Raw genomic sequence first — 26,219 nt, forward strand, 5'->3', positions numbered from 1 at the left:
TACAATGAAGGGTATGTAGGCTAGTCTGATCTTAGAGTAAGATAAAAGGCCGGCACAACATCAAGGGCTGAAGGGCCTGTACTGTGCTGTACTGTTCTATGGTCTAGCACATATTCAGGCAGATGAGAAATGGGCAGAAGTTCATCAGGTCGTATTATCAGTGGGTTATAGAAAGGAGGTGTTGCAGATGGCACATAAACTACTCCGAGGGGGTCAGCTAGGGGTGAGAAAAACACAAGCTAAAGTACAAAAAATGTTTTACTGGCCTGGACTGCACAAGAATGCAGTTGAATTTTGCCAGATATGTCATACAAGTCAGGTAATTGGAAAACCACAGGCAGTACACACATTCCTGCATTTGAGCAACCTTTTACAACAGTTTTAATTGATTACGTTGGACCCCTACCTAAATCAAAAATGGGAACCAATATTTGTTAACAATAATGGACGTGTCAACTCTATTTCCAGAAGCCATTCCATTACGCAATATCACAGCTAAAGGGATTGTAGAGGAGTTACTCAAATTTTTCACTAGATATGGATTACCCACAGAAATACAATCAAGATCAAAGGTCAAACCTAACACCAAAATTATTCTAGAAAATTGTGAACAGCTTCCGAATAAAACAATTCAAATCTATTTCACACCATCCAGAATCACAGGGAACACTAGAAAGGTAGCAACCAACAGTAAAGACCATGTTGAGGGTTTATAGTGAGGATTATCCAGATATTTGGGATAAAGAAATTACTTCTGTACTTTTTGCGATAAAAAGAGATGCACCAAATGAATCAACCAAATTTTAATTCGTTTTTGGGTATGAATTGAGAGAACCGCTAAAATTGATTAAGGAGAAATTGGTAAGTCAGAATTCAGAGACAACATATTTGGACTATATGTCAGGTTTTAGACAATGATTAAATAGAGCGGGGACTTGGCTAGACAGCATTTAAAAGGATTACAGTATACAATGAAACGGGAAGACAACTTTGCTATTGGAGATTAAGTGTTAATGTTACTTCCAATGATAGGTGAATCTTTAAAAGCAAGTTTTAGTGGACCCTATCAAGTCTAAAGGAAATTGAGTGAGGTGAACTTTTTGTAAGGATTCCAGACAGATAGAAATCTCACAGTGTGTGTCATGTGAATATGTTCAAAAGATATTTTGACAGGGAAGGAAAACCAAAGGAGACTGTTTTATTGGTTACAACACAGAGTGAAGGACTAAGTTCAGAGGATTCTGAATTCAACATTCCTCAAATTAAATTGGACAATGAGGAAGTTGTCAAAAACTGGGATAAATTATTGAGCTACTTTCCAGATGAAAATCAAAATGACCTGAAAGAGTTATTGCTATCGCATTGGGAGATATGTGGAAATAAGCTGGGTAGTACTAATCTAATTATGCATGATGTAGATACAGGAGATGCTTTCTCGATTAATCAACATCCTTATAGGCACAACCCTCTAATGTTGGCATAGGTTCAAAAGGAGATTGAATGCATGCTCCATTCAACATTATCAAAGTGAGTTACAGTGACTGGAGCTCACCCATAGTAATGGTATCAAAACAAAATAGTACCTAATGGTTATGTGCGGAGTATCACAAAATCAATGCAGTTACAAAAATTGATGCATATCCGGTTGCGCGTTTGGGAGGCAGTGTTAAAAAGTTGGGACTAGCAACTTATATTTCTAAGTTGGATTTGTGCAAAGGATACTGGCAGGTACCGTTGTCTGAAAGAGCGAAGACAATTTTGGCTTCCGTAATGCCGAATAGACTATATCAATTTAAAGTTATACCACTTGGTATGAAAAATGTGCCAGCCACATTTCAGAGACTAATCCATTTATGGATTACCCAATTGTATTGCACATGTAGATAGAGATGACCTGGTGAGTTTTAGTCACACATGGAAGGAACATTTCCAACATTTATCTGAAGTATTCAATCGACTTCGGGAGGCAGGCTTGGTGATAAACCTGGCTAAAAGTGAATTTGCCAAAGCCCAATTCACCTTATTAGATAAAGACAAATGGCCCCATGGAATTCAAAAGCAAAGGTAATTGGGGAGTTTCCTCTCTGACATCTCTCCTGTAAGGCCCTGTGTTTGATTTTACCTTTTTTGTCAAGGGGTATTTGTGGGGATTGTTACAGGAATTTGGAATGGCATTATTCAGTTGGGATAATCTGCTGGGTTTTCAGATAGGTCAGGTTATTATATATTCAGTTCTCTTTTGTTTGTGTTTCATTCAGTAATCTTGCAAATAAATCCTGTTTTGTTTAAAACTAAGTGGTTGGGCCAGCTGCATCACTCCTGGAATACCTACTGTACACCAGCTTAAAACAACTAGCAAAGTTAGAGTCTGGGCTACTTTCTTGAAATGTTTTGAGGTGGTCTGGCCTGGTCCATGACAAAGGTCAGTCAGGACCTTGCAAACTTCAATCAAGTCACTCTTTATTCTTTTGAATTCCAGTAAAATCAAGAGCAGCCTGTACTACCTTTCCTTTTAAGGCCACCACTTAATCCAGGTATCAATCTAGTACACCTTCTCTGAACTATCTCCAATGCGTTTACATCCTTCCTTAAATCAAGAGAGCAAAACTGCATGCAATATAGGAGATATGGTCTTATTGTGTAAACCTGAAACATATGTTCTTACATTTTTACTGAATTTCTCTCATAATTGAGTAACAGCCTTCTAAATTACTACTGTACTTGTGTAATAATTTATTGTGACTCACAGTTAAACACCCAGATCGCTCTGCACCTTGGAATTCAGCAGTTGTTCTCCTCTTAAATAATACATTTTTTATTCTTCCTGCTGAAGTGGACAATTTCAAATTTTCCCACATTATACTCTGCCACTCCCTCAATTTATCTATATCAGTCTGCATCCTCATTATTTTATTTTCACAACAAACTTTACTGCTTCTCTATGGACCATCAGAAAATTTAACCACCATCCCTTCACTCAACTCATCTAAGTTATTGCTATGAATTTTAAAATGTTTAGGGATCAGAACAGATTCTTGCAGGGTTCTACTTATCACATTCTGCCAATCAGATTAAGTTCCATTTATGTATATTTTCTGTTTTCTGCCAGACAGCAAATTTTCTATCCATGCTAAAACGTAAGCTCCCATAGAACGAACTCCTACGTTTCACAATAACCTTTTATATGACACCTTGTTAAATATGTACTGCTATTACACATCAGAGCAATAAGATTGATTCTCAATGTCTTGGGCTTAAGTTAAAGGAAAAAAATAGAAAATTAAGTCTTCTGGCCTTAAACATGATGATTGAACAGTGATCCTGTAGAATTACTTAAGATGCAACCAAGGCCATGAGACCAGAAGGCTATTTCCTACCAAGTGCCAAAGTTCACAAATGGATTAGAAACTTGCAGTGCAAGGAGGAGAATCCAATTGACATAGTCCACACGTGTACACACGACATAGAATGAGGAAAAAGGTCCTACTTAGGGATAATGAGCAACTGTTATGACTGAGAGGAAAGTGTTCATAATCAAACCTCACTACTTCACCAATCAGACTATTTATTCAAGTGTTGATTCAATGATCAAAATGGCCAAATTCACTCTTTTGAACTGCTAGCCAGATTAAAAGCAGTGTTGACCTGGCTTATTTAATGAACTCAAAAATTGTCCGCTAATTATGAGCAGAATACATTCTTAAAGTAACTGGCAACTACTAACTGACACAAACACTCAAATCTGGAATTAAAACTATATGTCCTTAGTCCCACACACTCATGAAAATAACATGAAAAGGAAAGTTTTTTTTAAGGCAAAAGGGAAAAACACTTATAACTTGTATGGGGCCAAATCCTGGAAACAATGGATTAATGTGATAACTTCTTATGACTGCTGAATTCCCTGTCAACCAGTTGTATATTTATGTATATTAATTGTCCATTTCTGATGCCAATTAATGGTTCAAGTTGTAGAGAATTGGTTAAACTTCCACTACTTCAGCTTTTACCAGCGAAGTCAAAAACACTGGAAACTCAGTTAAGTTCTCAGAGACTTCTTCCACAAATCAGGATTTCAAGAATGGGACTACAGCTTTTGGCATGTCTTCAATTCTCTCTCTGACGTCTGAACCTGGAAAATAGTATTCTAAGACTGGGGGGGTTATTAGGTAATCATCAGCATAGGTTCCCAGTCATCTCAATGCCAGTTCATTTTTCTCAGTAATTAAGCCAATAAACTCATTTCTTACCCCTTTAAAAACTATGCTTCTCTGCTCCTTCAATGTCACACAATTTCCAAAAAAAAAGGTGACTTACGGCATACGTAAAACTTCTGACTTCAGTAATTAGCTGGTGGATCCCATATACCCATAAACCCTAAACTCAATTCCAAGAAATCACATAATCCTGTTCAATCCACTAAAATGTCCAAATAATTCCAACTCATCCAACTTCCTTCACATTGTCCTTAAAGTATAGATACATATTCCCAACATAGCTAAAACTTGAAAAAGAAAACAGTACCTCAAATGTAGTAAACTCTGGATTATTACCTGGGCCATGTACAAATTAACATTGGATAAGAAAGATGAGGGAGATGGGTGAATGCTTCAATGATTGGTATGGTAGAAATAGGGTTCAATTCATGGGGCACTGGCATCTGTACTTAGGAGGCTGGCAGCTGAACAGTTATGACAGGCTTCATCTGAATCATGCTAGGACCATTGTTTACACGAGTCTTATAAATGGAGCAGTAGAGAATGAGGGCAGTTTTCATAATAAGGTAGACGAATCATTAGCCGCAATTGAACTAAATATGTAAATCTGATACCCAATACAGAGACTTGTACCGGGAGTGATGCTGAACAAAGAGATCTTGGAGTGCAGGTTGATAGTTCCTTGAAAGTAGAGTCACAGGGAAATAGAATAGTTAAGAAGGCATTTGGTATGCTTGCCTTTATTAGTCAGTGCGTTGAGTACTGGAATTGGGTGGTCACATTGCAGCTGTACAGAACATCAGTTCAGGCACATTTGGAATGTTGCATTTATTTACAGTCTCCCTGCTATAGGAAGAATGTTATGAAATTTGAAAGAGTTCAGAAAAGACTTACAAGGATGTTGCCAGGGTTGGAGGGTTTGAGCAATAGGGAGAGACTAAATAGGCTGGGGCTATTTCCCTGGACTGTCGGAGGCTGAGGGGTGACCTTATTGAAGTTTATAAAATCATGAGGGGCATGGATAGGGTGAAGCCTTTTCCCCAGGGGTCCTAGGGAGCCAAAGTCTTTTCCCCACGGGTCCAAAATTAGAAGGCACAGGTTTAAGGCGAGAGATGAAAGATTTAAAATGGATGCAAGAGGCAACTTTTTCACACAAAGGGTGATGTGTATATGGAATGAGCTGCCACAGGAGGTGATGGAGGCTGGTACAATTGCAACATTTAAAAAGCATCTGGATGGGTATATGAATAGGAAGAGTTGAGAGGTATATGGGCCAAATGATGGTAAATGTGACTAGATTAATTTAGGATATGTGGTCAGGATGGGTAAGTTGGACCAAAGTGTCTGTATGTGTGCTGCATATCTCTATGACCCTATGACATAAACATCCAAAACATAATAAGGGATTTTGACTTTGGTGTTATTTGGATGCACCTCACCAGATTATTGTGGATCTAATTTAGCATTATAAACAAGAAAATCAGATATGGTAAAAAACATGTATCTATCCAATATCTCACAGTCTGCAAGATCCAAAAGCTGTTTTATCCCTTTATGTCCATTTCCCTTGCCTTAGAACATAGGAATAAAATCACTTTTGTATCTATAGGTATACACTGCATATTACTTTCATAACATACAACTTCAAAGTAGTATATATTGGGAGGAAGCAGTTTGGCCACCTGATGTATACCTGGCAGAAATACCCATTCCATTTCTAATAGAAGGAAATTTTTAGGCTGGAAATATTGGAAAGCCAATACTCTACCACATGCCTTGCATTTTTGACAAAATTGAATCTTCCTCAGATAGAAATCTGGGATGTCAATGCAGATGTATTCAATAGAATTAATATTTAATCATGACATAATTAGTATTCTTTCACTACCAAATGGAAAGACAAATCAATGACTTAGTGCACAATGGCACATAATGTATTAGGAACAGACTTCAAACAATCTCACAAGTAGCTCATGGGATGTAAATAAAAATATATGAAGTTAATAAGACAAAAGCAGAAATTGCTGTAAAAGCTCAGGAGGTCTGGCAAGATCTGAGGAGAGAAAGCACAGTTAACGTCTTGGGTCCAGTGATCCTTCCTCAGAAAACTATGGAAGTGTTCATGAAGTGAATGATACTCTATACTAACAAGTTTGCTGTTTGGTAGCAATTGTACAAGGCATTCACAAATCATAGGCTGAAATCAAGATTGTATTTTTTCTTTCTGATTTAAGTTGTTGGGGGCTAAATTAGATAACCTTTGAAAATCAAGTACACTTCCCTCACACTTGTTCAATACAATGTAGGCAACATGCCAATTTCATGCTGCCTATTAATTGTGTTACACTATTAAGTGCCCCAGCATTCAGTAGGAGCCTGAAATCAAAACAAAATTAGAACAAGGTAAAGCAAACCAGTACTACTTAAAGCCTACTTGCACCTCTTAAGCAAGAGGTACATTGTAACTGCAATTGGTCCTGCAAATCCTTTATAAGTCACTATGATATAAAGAAGGTCCAAAATATGGTGTAGCATGGAAGACAGCATAAAACAAGTGTCAATGGAGTAAACCTGGTAATGAATTTAAATCGATTTTGAACAGAGTGGACAGAAGTTAGACCATTTTCATTTGGAAGAGACTTGGGGACAGAGGCAGTGATCTTTGAACAACAATATGAAACAGAAGAGGATGGGAAGTGGACAGAAATTCCACAATGTGTTTAGTTTTAAATTACTTGAGCAAAATTCTATGCTTCTGTATGTTTTAGCCTTTAATATTTATCTCAGTAGGATCCAAAGGAATTAAAAGGTTGAAGCCTTAAATATATCCCAGGTATTATTTGAAATACAAGACCAAATGCATGGATTAAACAGTGGAGATAATTTTAGCTCAGGATGTCAGTGTCAAATAGATTATATTGGTTGCTGTCAAAGGAAATGAAACATCACTTATTTTACATAATCATACAAAGTCAAAATTACTCCTTACCTTGCACAATTGAATAGTACAAAATTCAATTAATGACAGTCAGAAACTTTTTCTCCGGGTACAACAGAGTGTTACAAGGGGACATAAATTTAAGGTGAAGGGTGGAAGGTATAGGGGAGATGTCAGGGGTGGGTTCTTTACCCAGAGAGTGGTGGGGGCATGGAATGCGCTGCCCATGGGAGTGGTAGAGTCAGAATCATTGGCGACCTTTAAGCGGCATTTGGATAGGTACATGGATGGGTGCTTCATCTAGGTTAGAAGTTTGACACAACATCGTGGGCCGAAGGGCCTGTTCTGTGCTGTATTGTTCTATGTTCTATGTTCTATGAGTTTCTGAACTCAATATAGATGGTCTGTAAACTATATATGTGTTAGTCAACCTTTTGTCTTAAGTTTCTTTTTAGGACAAAGCAACCAATTTGTATTATGTAATTTCTACTTGTCTTGCAATTACATTGATTTGACATGTGAATAATTTTTTTCCTCCCGACGGAATGTGAGGCGCTTTGGATATTACTTGAACATTTGAGTATATATTCAACCTAACCAATTGTTACAGCAAAGAATAATAGGATAATGGGGAAAACGTTAACAGCTTTTCCAATGCGCTCTTTATTTTAAACATAAGTGCAGAAGAGATCCAGGTTTCCAAAATCCTGACAGATATTAAGAATTTTGCCATCCCTGAAGTGGGCATAGCTTCGTCATCCAGGTCAAGACCAATGGTGCCAGAAGACAGTGAGATATGGCAGAACTGCTAATGCTTAGCACTTTCATGTTCTCCGACCCGAGTTGGATTGATTGCCAGTACAAGGTCAATTTACTGGCACATGAGAGCTTTAGGTCAGGATTGTGATCAGAACTCCTGAGGAAGAATCCCAGCATTTTATAATTCATCCCGAAGCTAAAGATGCTACTAAGGGAGTTAAAACATTTTAAAAAGGAAGAGCCTTGATATTCCTTAACGACTGTCATAGAATACAGTTCATTATAATTTCTGATAACAGATCAGTCCCGAAGATGCACCCATAGACATAGAAATGCTTGTCTTTACAATGCAAATAGGAACTTTGCATGACCATTATATTTTCTGGGAACAAACGCACCTCTTCTGCCCCCCTGACTGCTACTGTTCACCCATGACATCAACAATGATCACATGATCGCCGCCACTCCAAAGATGGTCTCCACCTCCACTCCCAACTTCAGCTCTACATCAGACCCCAGACCCCAGCTCTGTCGGGGTTTTACCATCCCACAGACCTCCCCCTCACTGAGGATGAACAATCAGTCCTCAGTAAAAATCTGACCTTCATCCCACAATGCTCCTGGGTCAACGAATTCCATAAGCATTGCGACATCGAACTTTTCTTCCATCGCCGTTGTCTCCGTGCTTACTTTTTCAATCGTGACTCCCACCCACTCTCCGAGGACCCTTTCTCCTACCTCCAACATACTCCAACCTCTTCGACAGCCCAACCTGGTCTCTTACCTACCCTCAACCTCTTTATCTCCAACTACCACCGTGACATTGACCACCTCAATGTGTCCACCTCTCTCACCCACTTCAACCTCTCACCCTCACAGAGCACAGCCCTCCACTTCAACACCAACCTCACCATTAAACCAGCGAAAAGTAGGGGAGGGGGGGGGGGGGGGGGGAGGGGAGACGCACCGGTAGTTCGGCGCACTTACCTCTACATCACCAAAGCCAGGGACCAACTCATAGACACCTCCTCCTACTGCCCCCTTGAGCATGACCTCACCTCCCATCATCAAACCATCATCTCCCAGACCATCCTTGTTATCTCAGGAGATCTCCCATTCACCACCTCCAAACCCATTGTTCCGTAACCCCACACCACTCGTTTCTACCCATGACCCAAACTCCACAAACCTGACTGCCCTGGTTCACCTATTGTCTCAGCTGCGCCTACCTTACTAAACTTATCTTCCCATATCTCGATACCATCCTGTCCCCCTTGGTCCAGGAACTCCCCAGATACTTTCAAGACCCCACCCACAACCACCATATCCTCCAAAACTTTTGTTTCCCTGACCCCCAATGCCTCATCTTCACCATGGACATCCAGTCCCTGTACATATTCATCTGCCATGATGAAGGCCTCCAAACCCTCTGTTTCTTCCTCTCCTGCTGACCTAACCAGTACCCTTCCACCAACATACTCATTTAATTGGCTGAACTGGTCTTCACCCTCAATAACTTCTCCTTCCAATCCTCCCACTTCATTTAGACCAAAGGGCACCTGCATGGGCTCCAACTATGCCTGCCTCTTTGTTGGATATGTGGAACAGTTACACCTGCACCATTCCCCACCTTTTGCTCCATTATATTGATGATAGTATTGGTGACACCTCGTGTACCCACGAGGAGATTGAATAGTTCATCAACTTCACAAACAGCTTCCACCCTGACCTTAAGTTCACATGGACCATCTCAGACACCTCCCTCCCTATCCTAGACCACTCAAAACGGACATCTATTTCAAACCCACCAACTCCCAGAGCTAACTGGACTCCCAATGCCCTCTTCCAATAAAAACGCAAACCCTTACTCCCAATCCGTCCACCTCCACAGCATCTGTTCCCAGGAGCAGAATTCCACTTCAGCATATCCCAGATGGCCTCCTACTTCAAGGACCACTATTTCCCCTCCCACATGGTCAACAATGCCCTCCAGTGCATCTTCTCTACTTTCTGTACCTCCACCCTTGAACTCCAACGCAAAAAGGATAGAACCCCCGCAGTCCTCACCTTCAACCCAACTAATCTCCAGCTACAGCACATTATCCTCCACCATTTCCGCCACCTACAATCAGACTCTACTACCAAAGATATATTTCCCTCCCAACCCTATCCAAATTCCACAGAGACCATTCCCTCTACAACTCCCTCATTAGGTCCACACCCCTCACCAACCCACACTCCACTCCCGACACCTTCCCTTGCCAAATCAGGAGGTGTAAAATCTGCACTCATACCTCCCCCATCACTTGCTTTTAAGGCCCCAAAGGATCCTTCCACATCCAGCAGAGATTTTCCTGCAAACCCATCCACTGTGTCCATTGCTCGACATCAGGGAGACTCGTGAAGCGTTTCAGGGAATGTCTCTGGGACACATGCATCAAACAACCCCATACTCTGTAGTCAACCACTTTAACCCCCCCACTTCCAAACCCTCAAGGACATGCAAATCCTGAGACTCCTCCACCAAATCCAAGCCACCTGATGCCTGGAGGAAGAACGCCTCATCTTGCGCCTTGGAACACTTCAACCATATGGCATCAACATCGGTTTCACCAGTTTCCAAATCTTCCCTCACCCCCACCTCATCCAGATCCAACTCGGTACCACCCTCTTGACCTGTCCTACCTGTCCATCTTCCTTCCCACCTATCCACCCTCCCCACTGACCTATCACTGTTACGCCTTCCCAGCCACCATCCCCCCCCAGGCCTACCCTCCTATTTATCTCTCAGCCCCCATCCCTCCACGCTACCCACCCCTCCAACATTCCTTAAGAGTGTGCTCGAAACATCAACTTTCCTGCTCCTCGGATGCTGCCTGGCCTGCTGTGCTTTTCCAGCACTATACTTTTCAACCATGATATTTTCAGGCTGGGACAAATGGTGGCTTAGACTACAAATGATGCTAATTGCTAGGATCTTTATCGTATGGACTTTTAGCACCATAGACTTGCTTTTACAATTTCAAATGCAACAGATCTTTTTTTATAATGTCCAATTAAGAACAATAAAGAGGTAAAACTGATATGTTAATTCAGAAAGACTGGTAAGGTGTGCAATTAGCAAATATTCAACATTCACGACATTAACACCAAATATAAACTTTATTAACTATTTATCAGATTTATTAAAATGAATGAGTGGGATTGAAATTCCTCTTGTAATGTAAAGATAGTGACGCTTAGTAGTAAGAAATTTGGGCTGTGCCATTATAGTTCGTTTTTTTTCTGAAACTACAGTATGAAACAATCCCTGAAATGTGTTAAAATAAATCAAGTATTTGTAGAGTCCCCATGTTCAATATTCTTGTTGACTAATAATATATGAATTAATTTGAGTAGCAAAAATCCATAAAAACTGTATGGGTTTTACTGCTTCAGGCAATTTTCCCTCACCATCTGGTTCTATTTCCAAAACACACTATTCTCTGCTCACTGAGATAAGTGTCTATATAAAAAAAAAGCAGTTATGATTATTTTATTTCACACAAAGAAATTTCTGCTGTTAGCATGCAGACTGGTAGATTAATGTCTCTGACTACATGATGCCATTAAAGGATAATATATCCATCTTCTATTGTTTACTGCTTAATTTTCTTGCATCTGAATCAAAACATTGTGTTGCACTAACATCAATTATCATCCTGATTAACAATCTGGTGTACTCACCAATGTGAGATGGGGGATAAAGCATTTTCTGCCTTTGAGACTTAAATCTTGCAATCAAGCACACTCACATAGAATAGAATAGAGTCCTACAGTGTAGAAACAGGCCATTAGGCCCAACAGGTCCACACTGACCCTCCGAAGAGTAACCCACCCAGACCCATTCCCCTATGCTAGTACTCTACATTTGCCCCTAATTAATGCACCTAACTTACACATCCCTGAACACAATGGCCAATTCACCTAACCTGCACATTTTTGGATTGTGGGAGGAAACCCACACAGACACGGGGCGAATGTGCAAACTCCCACACAGTCACCCAAGGCGATCATCAAAGTGGCTAATGTTATTCCACTTTTTAAGAAAGGTAGGAGAGAGAAAGCAGGAAATTATAGACCAGTTAGTCTGACCTCAGTGATGGGAAAGATGCTGGAGTCTATTATAAAGGATGAAATTATGACATATCTGGATAGTAGTAACAGGATAGGTTTTGAAGCATGGATTTATGAAGGGGAAATCATGCTTGACTAATCTTCTGGAATTTTTTGAGGATGTAACTCTGAAGATGGACGAGGGAGATCCAGTAGATGTAGTATACCTGGACTTTCAGAAAGCTTTTGATAAAGTCCCACATAGGAGGTTAGTGAGCAAAATTAGGGCGCATGGTATTGGGGGCAAAGGACTAACTTGGACTGAAAGTCGGTTGGCTGATAGGAAACAAAGAGTAGGAATAAATGGCTCCATTTCGGAACGGCAGGCAGTGACCAGTGGGGTACCGCAAGGATCAGTACTGGCACCGCAGCCTTTTATAATATGTTAATGATATAGAAGATGGTATTAGTAATAACATTAGCAAATTTGCTGATGATACTCAGCTGGGTGGCAGGGTGAAATGTGATGAGGATGTTAGGAGATTACAGGGTGACTTGGACAAGTTAGGTGAGTGGTCAGATGCATGGCAGATGCAGTTTAATGTGGATAAATGTATGGTTATCCACTTCGGTGGCAAGAACAGGAAGGCAGATTACTACCTAAATGGAATCAATTTAGGTAAAGGGGCAGTACAGAAAGATCTGGGTGTTCTTGTACACCAGTCAATGAAGGTAAGCATGCAGGTACAGCAGGTAGTGAAGAAGGCTAATAGCATGCTGGCCGTCATAACAAGAGGGATTGAGTATAGAAGCAAAGAGGTTCTTCTGCAGCTGTACAGGGCCCTGGTGAGACCACACCTGGAGTACTGTGTGCAGTTCTGGTCTCCAAATTTGAGAAAAGACATTCTGGCTATTGAGGGAGTGCAGCGTAGGTTCACAAGGTCAATTCCTGGAATGGCGGGATTACCTTACACTGAAAGACTGGAGTGACTGGGCTTGCATACCCTTGAGTTTAGAAGACTGAGAGGGGATATGATTGAGACATATAAGATTATTAAAGGATTGAACTCTCTGGAGGCAGGAAACATGTTTCCGCTGATGGGTGAGTGCCGAACTAGAGGACACAGATTAAAAATACGGGGTAGACCATTTAGGGCAGAGATGAGGAGAAACTTCTTCACCCAGAGAGTGGTGGCTGTGTGGAATGCTCCGCCCCAGAGGGCAGTGGAGGCCCAGTCTCTGGATTCATTTAAGAAAGAGTTGGATAGAGCTCTCAAGGATTGTGGAATCAAGGGTTATGGAGATAAGGCAGGAACAGGATACTGATTAAGGATGATCAGCCATGATCATATTGAATGGTGGTGCAGGCTTGAAGGGCAGAATGGCCTACTCCTGCACCTATGGTGTATTGTCTAACCCAGGTCCCTGGCACTGTGAGGCAGCAGTGCTAACCAGAGCCACCATGCTGCCCCGATATAAAAAAACTTGTTTTTAATTCCACTGGTTGTATATTTTTTTCAATGTGTAACTTTACTTTGTTAAAATTATTTTTTGGTTATAATGGTAGTTCAGTACAGTATGGAACAAGAGAAGATTACAACTCAGAAGGAAGCTGTCTGGCTCTAGGTCTTCTGAAGAGTTGTAAATGCAGTTTTTACACTGTGCCCTTGAGCAATTTAAAAGTTAGCTCAAATACCCTCACACTTACTTCACATCCCAGCATATTCTTTTGGTACAAATCATCATTAAAAGATGCAATAATCTTGCCTCCACAAATTCCTGCAATAAAGCATTTCATGCACAAACAATTCTTTGTGCAAAGAAAATTCTCTACATATTTTCTTTAATAATCATTTTAAACATTGATGACCCTGACATTGTTGTCACCAAAACAAATTGTTTTTTGCTATACATTTTTAATATTTCAAAATTGATAATTTAAGAAACTTCTCAACTTTTCTGTCCCAGTGGAAATAGTTGTAAGTACCTAAATTGCTCCATACATAGTGGCATCCTGGTTAAACTATGCTGCACACTTTTTATTGGTCTTTGCTGCCTGAATGGCAATCTGTGAGTAAAACTTGTACTTTATAGAACCTGGTTGATTGTTATTTCATCAAGATTAACAGTCTATTGTTACATTCCCAACTAAAGCTCCATTAAGTAAACAGTTAGTCATTTCTATTGTGAGTGGTGCCAATTGATTGGTGGATGCTATGGTTAAATTAACTATTTATAGATAAAATGTAATCATGACAAAAACTGCAAATTACTCACACATGAATACAATAGACACAAACTGAACTGGATTCTTGAGATACTAAAATACAGTTTATGGAATTAAAACTGGACATTAAATGTGTAATTTGCATTCTACCATTATTCACCTATTAATTAGCCTTCCTTAGAAAACTTCGGAATCTCAAACCAATAAATACAAATTCATTATCTTCAAATATACATCAATTGCTCTTTGAATAACAAAAATCCTATGCAACTATGTGTTCATAGCCCTTGACACACAGTATAACTGGCATACAGTGACAAAAGAATAGAATAATTGAGTAAATCTGTGTAAGAAATTTTGCATAAAGCAAAATATAAAATGAATCTTAGCAAGTACGTGGCAATGACGCTAAATCAGTGTGACAACTATACAGAGTAGATCTGGAACTCACTGCAGTCTATAGTCTTAATCATCTATGCTATGAAATTACTGCCATTTTGAAAGTATATACTGTGGAGAAAAATAGACAAGCATAGCTACAGTACATGGCAAATGTACAATTAGACAAACAGAACTGGCCAAGTGTCAAGTTCTTGTGAGTGAAATTGGGTTCCAGCAGTAGTGCAAAGCAGGCAGTGATGAATTGAGAGCGTCTTTTCTTCTCACCTGATTTTTGGTGAATGGGAGGACGAAAGCTGACAATGCAGGAAGAGGGAAAGAAAAGGAATGGAGGAACATAGGAAGCAGAGCAACAAAAGAGTTGAGAATATGGTGATCAAAAAGAGAAAGCATGGATTATGTATTTGTCTATAAACTCCAGCTAGTAAATAGGATGAAGAAAAAAAACAGATTTGATATTGAACTGTCAAATTTCTTACAAAACTTGCATCTGCCTTTCGTGAGTGTGGTAAGAGTGCAGGAAGCATAAAATATATTGGAGGATGAATCAAATAGATAGATTGCTTCCTGGAAAATATCGCATCATCCAATCATCCTGGTTTGAGGTGAGAAATGAGATGACTGAAGTTCTTCTCAGTAATGAGTGGGAATTTCTGTCAATGGATGAGCTAGTGGGTGGATGTGTGGATGTGTGGGTGTGTGGGGCGCGGGGTGGGGATTGAATCCAGAATTTAATTATTATTCAGTAGGATGGTTATATCAAATTGGAGAAGATAAACTGAAATATAGATTTCTCAGGGTGATGGAAAAGCTGTGGGGTTGAAAGATAGCCTCTAATCATGGTATGGATGGCATCATGTTGCTCCTTAATATTTCAGAGTCATGAGTATTCTGATTGCTGATGATTGTAATGTTGTGGTTTTCAATCATACATCTGCCTGAGGTTCACTTACCACTCACACATGTTTATGGAGCCAAAAGATGTTCAGTTTTTATAGTGACTTCTTTAGAAAACGCTTCTGGGGATTTCTTGATGACAGGACATTCATCTCCATAGGATGGGGAGAAAGAGAAGGAAGAATTAATTTTAACTGCATGCAAAATGCAAAACCCAAAGCTGACAATTGATAATTATGGAGTGGATTTAGCATTTTGGCACTGCAGAAACCTTCTTTTACCTTAAAGGTTCCCATAGATGTTACTTAATAGTAATTGTCATGCCTGGCAACTTACTGTGAATCCAATGATCAGATTCTACTATATATCTCCAGGCTCATTGTGTTTTTAATTTTCTCAGCATTTATTTCAACCCATGAACAAAAAAATAAAGAAAAGTGCTAAAATTCCACCCAACTGAGAAATACCGTATAGTAACGCTAATACATAGTCTTAGGTGCTGCTCAGTTAGTCCTGTAACGTTAGATTTCCAGTTTCGCCTACAAGTACAGTACTCTTGGAATCTTGAAGCCACTCAAACTGATAATCATGATTATAGACAAAAGAACTGCAGATGATGGAATCCGAAGTAGACAAACAGGAAGCTGGAAGAACACAGCAAGCCAGGCAGCATCAGGAGGTGGAGAAGTCAACGATTCAGATATTAACCCTTCTTCAGGACTAGATGACCTGAAACATTGACTTCTTCACCTCCTGATGCTCTCTGGCTTGCTGTGTTCTTCCAATTTCCTGTTTGTCCAAACTGATAATCTGGTGTGCTTCTGATAACCCACTTCAAAAGACCCTGGATCTATCCTGAGCAGTCCCGAACAGGACTATGTTGCAGACTATTTAAAACTTTAAAGTATCAGCCAAAGTCTGCAAAGTATAAGCTTGGGGTACTAAATACATTTACAGCTCCAGGACAGAGATGAACCAGCAGCCTTATTTAAGGAGGCAGAATGATGTCAAATTCTACAGAATTCTTGCACTGTGGAGAAAGGCCCTTCAGCCCACCAAGTGCACACATACCCTCTGAAGAACATCTCACCCAGATCCCTATCGTATCCTGTTATTTCCACATTTCCCATAGCTAATCCACCTAGCCTGCACTGCCTGAACATAATGGCAATTTAGCATGGCCAATCCACCTAACCTGTACCCCTTTGAACTGTGGGAGGAAACTGGAGCACCCAAAGGAAACCCATGCAGACACGGGGAGAACATGCAAACTCCACACAGTCACCAAAGGCTGGAATTGAATCTGAGTATCTGATGCTGTGAGACAGCAGTGCTAACCACTGAACCACCGTGCTGCCCCTAATTTGTGGACCATTAATTTAAATACAAATAGAGGAATGGCTTACAATTAAATCAAATGTTGATGTCCAATAGAAATTACTGTCCACAAGCATGGCTACAATGACACTATTTTTACCACTTGCATAAAATTCTTTTACACAATGGAGTTAATGTGCTTCACATTTATACTTAACAAAAATGTATTACTATTCAGTATAAAGCATTGCAGCCTCCCTTTTTCACCAAAATGTAGATTCCTGGCATAAAAGTAATAGGTACAGTGCACATCAGTTGAGTTTCTAGGTTTTGTTTTCATTAGTTTGCCTTCATCAGAGTGACTGCTGACAGCATTGACGCACACAACACAAAGCAGTACAGCTGTTCGTAATGATCACAATATGATTGGGTGTTTGGTTTCATTGCTCTGTTGAATAAACACATTTTTGAATGTTTTCACTTTCACTGGACAGTTATTTGACCATGATGGTATCTCTTCACAGTTTTGCTGACATTTCTATGAAACTGTGGTTAAGTGTTTTCACCTTTTTATACACCAGTTCAGTAGAAATCAAAACCTTGTGCATTGCTTTTCACATTAACAGTTTAGCAATAAGAGAACAAAAAGTTCAACGTACACAGGAATGATAAAAGTGCTTCTAAATCACTTTTTAAACTACTGTACAAAATGTAATTACCAACTCTAAGACTCCCATTTTTCTACATTTGTTAAATATATTGGACATATTATAAATTATTGAATAATTATTTCAACTATACTTAGTATGTCCTCTGCCTTTCTCAGATATATTATTCATGAAAATGTCAGTAGGTGTCATAAAATTTCACTACAAAGCTGTAACTTACAGGGGCCAAATACCCACAGCCCTTCTATTGCATTTTCACCATGGTTACAGGAGGACTGCAGGAAAGAGTTGGAAATTAAATTGATAACTATAAATGTAAGGCTACAACCTTATCTGATTATTCCTGCAGAGCCTTGTTTAAGGCAGAATCTCCACCTATCCCAAAAATATGACAGAGAGACAACAGAAATTGTGACCAAGAAAAGGTAGATCTTTCATTACTTCTGGCCTGGTCGAACATCAACAGCTTGGTACTCCAAGTGACTGAACAAATAATAGATTATAGACACATTTGATATTCCATGAGAAAGGCATCCACAAGAAGGTCTTAGTACACAATATATTGTGATCACTTCCTTCTGATGATATTTAACATGCCCAGTTAATGTATTTAAATTAGGAACTCTCTCCTTTGCATTGCTTACTTGGTGAGGATCAGAGCTAGGTTTCACTGGCAGAAGGATTCCAAAAGTACACAGGACTCAAAAGTCTGGAGATCATCATTTCTTTGTTATTGAAATATCCTACAACATACGCACGTTTGAAAGAGACTAGAATGTGAAAAAAGGATACAGTTGAGTTTTTGCATTTGAGAGTTTTCTAAATTCTGCCTTCAAATTAATTACATATGGTCTGTAGAATTGAGCAGCAGAACATTAACATACTACATGCCTGCACTGTTCAGTTTTATACAAACTATGTATGCCATCAGAGGGTTAATAATCAATCTACTAAGGAAAAACACAAGTATAAATACCCTCCAGTAATTTAAAAAATAGAAAAGAACAGATGCAAAACTTGATCCAGATTGCAATAATGAGATGCAGAACTGTAGCTTTGGGTTCCAATTAAAGATCTCCCAAAAATGGCATGTCACTAAATTACCATAGCAACCCGGGCAACACATTTCACACTTCCTCATCAGCAACCTGGATATCTTAATTTAATTACAAATAGACAGGTTTTAGATAATATGTTTAAAATATTAAACTGTATAAAAGTAGCCAACAGTAGTAAACCTCAAGTACCAGAAAAACAGCTGAATAGAGAAATGAATTATGAAGATGTTTGCATTCCTAAATAGGACACAACATATGAACAACTCTATATACAATTCACGGTTTCATTCTTATCTTAATACAGCTTTTACACATGCAGAACAGTCTCTGAAATAAATACTTCTCCTTTCACCTCAGTGAATAGAATACATACAGTGAGCTACTTTGTAAATCATGCTCAAATCTTTGGGGTTAATAAAGTTATGGTATTATTGTCATTGATATGCTGATACCTAAAATGGCCAAGTATAAGGTTTATATTTTACATTCAAAACATGGGATTTTAATTTGACCAAAAATACATTCTTTTCACTTTGAACCTTGATTAACAAGACACGTATTTGCACACCAGAAGATGCAACAGGACATGACCATATTTTATATTCTAATGCTATCAGATTAGTCTGATGACCTGGATTCAAGTTGACCATCTTTATTCAAATGTAAAGGTAAATAGATGTTATTCAGTTTGAATTGCATTGTTACAAGACTTGAAAAGAGACCAACATTTTTCTAAAATCAACATCAAATATCTGTGGCTTTATTTGAGTACTAAATTAACAAATGACAACACGCTAATGCTCAACTGCATTATAAAATGATTGTGACATCACAAAGCCAAATTGTGTCACTTGATCATATTGAAGCATTAGCTTTCAGGCTTGTTTTTGCCTCACAATAATAATGAAATGCTCAAACACAATAAAACCAGCTGTAAGTAATATCAATTTTGTATAATGACACTACAAGTTTAATTGCGACACCCCAAAACAGAAAGCTTTAAATGTAAAAATAATTTTATTTGGAAAAATTCACTCTCAATTACAGCACTTAGCTGATAAGCAACTAAATATCAATTAACATATTGTGAAACTACTAATTTCCATTAGTTTTCCTCTAATAAAATTTTAAGCTTGAATTGTGCAAAAATTAACAATTATTTCCACCCTATTTTCTATCACTGAAAATGAGAGTTTTTCTTTTACAAACTGTGTCATGAATAAGACTACTTCAAACTACTTCAGGTACCTGTATCAGTTCTTCCAAAATTGTTGAATGACATTCCACTTGACTAGAGCTACAGGGACCAGAACAGCCTCTGTACTTTGGTCTACAGCTATTTACTTAACTATTAATTTCTAAGAGAAGTTATCATAAACATTTTAAATTAGATTGAAGCCTTGTATAAGTTTAATTTTCACTCTGCTATTTCTGTTTAATGTAACATTCAAGCAAAATGATAATTTCAACAGTATTGGCTAGAGCTAGAATAAAGAAACAAATCCATTGTTTTATACAGCACAATAATTAATAATTAGCTTCAAAGCAAAATGTAATGCAACAAGTATGATCTTAGTCTATTGCAGCCTATTAGGTATTCAGTCTTCACATTCACGAAGAATGTGAACAAGTATGATAGTACTCAAATGTCCAATGTAGTTAAATTTATGTTACACATTCATTTCACATTCTATATCTATAGACAATGAACACAGAATGTCTAGTAACCCTAAGCATTTCTGCTACATTCAGGCTTCTTTTAAAAACAGATTACAAACACCAAACATACAGAATTCAATAGAAAAAGAGAAACAGGAAAGTAAAGCAAAAGCATTAACATTTTTTCACACAATCTATATTTAGCACTTTACAAAAATAAAACTAGTGTTATTTTTTAAAAAACACAGCATTACCTGTGTTTAGCGATCCGGTAATAAACCTGAACAGGTACTGGGCAAATTTCAGAATTTCACGCTTACATCTTTTCCTACAGCCACTCATGCTAAACTGGATTCTATTCTTCGCACAAGAATAAAGACAGGAATAGGCCACTGAGCTGGGTGTCTGTAACAGAAAACTTGTTTCACAGTTAAGACTGCAGACTGCTATCCCACTTGCTGTGGCTTGTGGAAATAAAACCTTTTGATTTACCTCAGATGTCTGTCAAATAAATTTTCAGCAAGTGAAGCATATACTAATTGCTCAGTCCAATCGGTTCTTTTTTTTGTAAGGTCAGCTGTGGCAGTCGGCATTGGCCAGTTGAGGCTGAAGGTCTAGAATGGATGAGAGCTGCCAGTGTAGCAGTTCACATATTACTGACTCACACAGCGTCTGTAGATATTCTATCCTCACAGACCATTGACTAGGGGGTGGGGCCTGCTTCTCCTGTATAGCTACTGAAATCTGTCCTCATCAAAGAATAAGCATGGCAGCAGGTGATGAGGCAGTCATGCGACAGACCGTGTTACACACAGTTTATAAAAAGAGTAGGTGATTAACACTTCACATCATTACAAACGAATCACTGTGTGTAGCCATTGAAAAAGTGCAAATATTAAAGGCACAGCTATACTTGGAACAGAGAGATGACCTGAAAGATTACAAACAAAATGCAGTCAAAGATGATAACAATTACTTGGCAAGCACCACATATTTCAGAATTCATATTTTATTCTTTCTATTGTCAAGATTACATGCTGCTTAGATAATACCAGTAAATATTGCAATCTGATTGGATTTATTTTACCTGTAGCACCCAAAGAGACACAATAAAGCTATTATATCAATAGCTTGGATCTTGCATCACTTCATAAAACAATGCAACTGTGACTATATGAAAGAGAGCCTTACAGCTGCATGACCTCTGGGCATTACTAGCTTGAATGTTAAAAATGAAGATTTATGAGGAATTGTCACCTATTATAATAAAGTCAATGTTTCACAATATGAAAACAGTTTTTTTGCATCCAGTAACAATTATGACAGTAATCTCCTGTCAATGTCCTTGAGCAAGCTCCAAGGATTCATTTTCACAGAGCAGCCCCCAAAAAAAAAGTACACTGCAGCTAGCACAGTGCATTCTAACGGGCTGGCCAGTCCCTTATGTCCTGTTTAAAAATTCAAAACCCAGGAGCCTCGTGACGTCAAGAGTAACTGACCTTAGGGTCTGACCTTACATGTAATTCTAATACAGGATGATGTAGCAAAAACACATACATACAAAGAATGATGCAATTTTGATGATGACACAGCTCAAAACAGTTAATATATTCAGAAATATCAAAATAATGACAAATTGTAGTCACAGCATTCTGTGATCAAAATGTGTAATGATAACTAGAAAAAACTCTTCTCTAATTTAAAACACTAAAATACCTTTGCAATTTAAAATGCATGGCAACAATATAAATAAAGACTTGTTTAAAAAGTATAACAGTTAATTTTTTTTTGTTTAGCTGACAGTGAATAGACAGTTCATGTTTTCTCATGGTGGTATCTGTTAGTCTTGTGAGATCATGGATCTACACCTGGGAAGTCTTGCTTCAGTCTTTGTCGGTAGAGCAGCATCTGTTGTGGCTGTAAAGGCCCACATGGTGTGGCAGTCTTAGCTGCAGCGACTGCACTTGAAGTCACTGTCCTCCAGTGTTATCTTGGTGCTGTTTGTCGATGATGCACTTTCCTTTAGCAGCAAGCCTCACCTTCTCTTCTCTTATTAGACCGCTGTGTAATTCCAGCCTCCAGCGAGACTGTATGCTTGGATTGTCCTCCCACCTCTGAACGATCATGTTCAGTGATTTCATGTCTCTCTTGCAGCCATCTTTGAAACGAAGATGAGGCCGCCCTTGTGCTCTCCTGCCAGAGGCCAGTTCCCTGTACAGCAGGTCTTTCGGATCCTCCCATCTGACATGTGGTGTATATGCCCCAGCCAGCGGAGACAGTGTTGTTGGAGCAGGGTGAAATGGCTGGGTATCTGAGTGCGGGCCAGGACCTCATTGTTGGCCACTTGGTCAGTCCTCAAAATCTTTCTAACAACAGAATGGCCAAGTATCCTCATGGTAACAAGAAACCATGGTAAAGTCAACTTAGTGATTTAAAAAAAAACTGTCTATATAGTAATCATAACATGAAAAACATTTCACTTTCAATAAAGGTATTTTTCTTACATCTGGATTATGGTAAAATTCTATCTGGCCATATAATTAAGTGACTCATTATAAGTACTGAATCTGGCTCACTATTGGCAACTTAGATTATCTAGATTTGAAGCTGTATGGTCTGCATCTTTAAATGTGTGATACTGTTTACAATCTGACCATCATTCGAATGCACAAATAACTACTCCAGCCATGGATGTATTTTTAATTGATTAGTTAATCAGTTAGTGAACTTTTATTATTGGGTCAAATATGTACATCTCCTTATAGTGGGTAGTTTGCAGAAATTCTTTGGAAGTCAACAAAAAGGACATAGATTCAAAGTCTATTTGCCTTATTTTAACCCAGTTTTGGGCAATGTGTCTGGTCCTTGACAAGTTTAAAGTGATGAAGTTTGTCCATAGCTGCCATGTAACTGTAAAATATGAATTCTTGCAAATATAGGTTGTATTACCAGCCATAATAATATCATGAGGAAGGTCTCTACAGTGCAATACTATGACAAGTAATTGTACCTGCATTGATTGATTTTAAACTGCCTTTGGCTTCAGTGTGTACTATCGATAGGCTTCACTGCTGCAACGCACAAACCTCCATCCCTGGAAGCACAACAGTAACAAGTATCATCACCTCCCAAATCACATCCACCCCTACTTGAACATATTTAATCAGTAACTCACTGTTACTAGGTGAAAGTCCTGGAATATCCATCTGAACAGAAGTGCGGGAAGATCGTCTCTAGTCAGACTACTATGATACAGAAAGGTCTACCAATACATTCACAAGGGCAGCTATGAATTGGCAGCAAAATGCTGGTTTAAGTAGTGATTCCCAAATGCAGAGAGTTGAAAGAATGGACAATGTACTATATTTCCAATTGATTTAGTGTGAAAATATTGATTTTTCAAAACAAACATTAATAAGATACAGTCAGAATGGAAGAGTCACAACAAAACTAGAAGATAATAGACAAAAAAAAGCTCTCAGTGGAATAGTACAGGCACCCAATAAATTACCACCCAAACAAATAATTCTGATGACCAGCGGTATAATTGAATAGACTATAGTGATGAGGAAAAGGAGGGGGTTACACCTGAATCATGAGGGAGGAAAGATAGACAAGACTGACAAGAAGCAGAAGAAGTCCTTTTGAGAAGCAGCAGAATAGAAATCTTTTGGAAGCAATAACAGACAATAAAAGTGAGAGAGAGAGAAAGAGGACAAAAAGGTGCTTGCTAGATCATTCTTGGGAGAATTAAGAGTCAATCACATTTTTCTGGAGACACATGTAGACCATACCAGGTAAGGATGGCTGAATACCTTCTCAAAAAGGTACTAGTGAACTAATTTTTTTTAATGACAATTGAAAACAGTTTCATAGTCATCCAGAATTATTTTGAGTTAATTCAAATTCCATTATTGTCCTGGTAGGATTCAAATCTGGGTCTTTAACTAGAGCATGCCCGAGATCTCTTGATTACACATCCTGAGACCGTCACTATGCCACTATTTCCCCTTGAGATGATTAGAAGAATGAATGCACAGATCAAAGAATGGTATAGGAGAAGTGAGTTCTGGCTCATAGGACACTGGCACCAGCACCGGAGAAAGTTAGGACTGTAACACTGGAATGGCTACATTTCAACAATGCTCCGAACTATTCAGTCATAAGATGAGGAAAGTGTGGCAAGTGCACAAAAGTACTCTGGGTAGGGGATTTCAATGTCCACCACTAAGAATGGCTCAACAGCAGTACTACTGATTGAGCTGGTTAGGTCTTAAAGGACTTAGTTGCGAGACTGAGTCTGCAGCAGGTGGTGAGGGAACTAGCAAGAGGAAAAACATACTTGATCTTATCCATACCAATCAGGTGGCTGCAACCTGCTCATGACTGTATCGGTAAGAGTGACCACCCCACAGTCCTGTGGAGACAAAGCTGTCTTCACATTGAGAATAACCTCGATCATGCTGTGTAGCATTGTCGCTGTGCTAAATGGGACAGACCTTGAACAGATCCAAAAACTGAAGACTAAGATCCATGAGGCACTGTGGGCCATCAACAGCAGAATTGTACTCCAGCACAATCTGTAACCTCATGGCTTGGCATATCCCCAACTCAATCATTACCATCAATCCAGTACATCAACCTTGGTTCAATGGAGAGTACAGGCCAGTATGCCAGGAGTAGCATAAGGCATATCTGAAAATGAGATATCAACTTGGTGAAGCTGCCAAACAGGACCACTTGCATGCCAAATAGCATAAGCTGCAAGTAAAAGAGAGAGCTAAGGAATCCCACAACTAATGGATCAGATCAAAGCTCTGCCGTTCTGCCACATCCATTTGTGAATGGTGTTGGACAATTAAATAACTGACTGGAAAAAGAGGCCGCACAAATATCCCCATCTTCAATGATGGAAGAATCAAATACATTAATGCAAAAGGTAAGGCTGAAGATCTTCCGCCAGAAGTGCAGAGTGGATTAGCCATCTCTGCCTCCGCTAGTGGTCCCCAGCATCATACATACCAGCCTTCAGCCAATTTGATTCACTCCATGTCATATCAATTAACAGTTGGAGGCACTGGACACTGCAAAGGCTATGGGAAGTTTGAAAAATCCAAAAGGAATGAGAGCGCAGAGGTGCAGGGTAGCAAAATTATGAATGATAATCAAAGTATGACAGAAAAGATAGAAACTAAATGCAGAGGAGTGCAGCACAAGTTTGAACCAGAATACATAATAATTGTAAAAGATCAAGGCTTAAGATTCTTTTCTGAATGAAGTATTTGGAATAAAATAGATAAGTTGACAACATAAAGACAAATAAATGAAGATATCTTAATAGTTACTATGGAAACATGATTTTATGGTGATCAAGACTGGAAACCCAAGTATCAAGGGTATTCATGTTCCAGAAGAATAGACAAACAGCAAAAGGAGGTGAGGTAGCTTTGTTAATAAAGGAGTAATAAGTCTGGTGGGGGAATAGTGATACAGGTGCAAAAGATTATGATGTGGAGCCAGTTTGGGTGGAGCTATGGAATGACAAGGGAAAGATGCCACAGGTCGGAGTTGTTTGTAGGCCTCCAAAGTGTTACATCACTCTAGGACAACACATAAATCAGGAAATAATGAAAACATGTAAGAAGGGCAATTGTCATGGTTGATTTTAATCTGTATATAGACTGGACAAATCAGATGGTCAAGAGTGACATGGAAGATGGTCAGGATTACTTCCTAGAGCAATATGTTGCAGAACTTTGCTGGACATGTTGCAGGACAGGATTTACTCATGTTCGGCAAAGAATGGACTTAGTGATAGCATGGTTTTGTGTGAGTGAAGTTTTCTCTCACAAATTTTCCTGAGAGTATAAGGAAGTGACAAAAATGATTGATAAGGGTAGGGCTGTGGATATTGTCTACATGAACTTTACTAAAGCATTTGACAAGGCCACTCATGGTGAGTTGGTAAGTTAGGTATAAAATTGG

General features: G+C 38.9%; 1 protein-coding gene across 3 annotated transcripts in view; it reads right to left on the minus strand.

Moving 5' to 3' along the window:
* kcnip4a (potassium voltage-gated channel interacting protein 4a) overlaps positions 1-26,219 on the minus strand; it is a 1,126,071-nt gene that overhangs the window by 890,460 nt on the left and 209,392 nt on the right. The window contains exons 1-2 of one of the 3 annotated variants that reach the window (XM_072562769.1): positions 20,727-20,889; positions 20,489-20,639 (exon numbers count right to left, since the gene is read on the minus strand). The exons of the other annotated variants lie outside the window; for them this stretch is intronic. Of the exons in view, the coding sequence (XP_072418870.1) occupies positions 20,489-20,576 (88 nt within the window). The 5' untranslated portion in view covers positions 20,577-20,639; positions 20,727-20,889. Of the gene's footprint in view, positions 1-20,488; positions 20,640-20,726; positions 20,890-26,219 lie in introns of those variants that run through there. 3 annotated transcript variants of the gene reach the window in all.

The sequence above is a fragment of the Chiloscyllium punctatum genome, chromosome 1 (genome assembly GCF_047496795.1).
Source record: "Chiloscyllium punctatum isolate Juve2018m chromosome 1, sChiPun1.3, whole genome shotgun sequence".
NCBI classification, from domain to species: domain Eukaryota; kingdom Metazoa; phylum Chordata; class Chondrichthyes; order Orectolobiformes; family Hemiscylliidae; genus Chiloscyllium; species Chiloscyllium punctatum.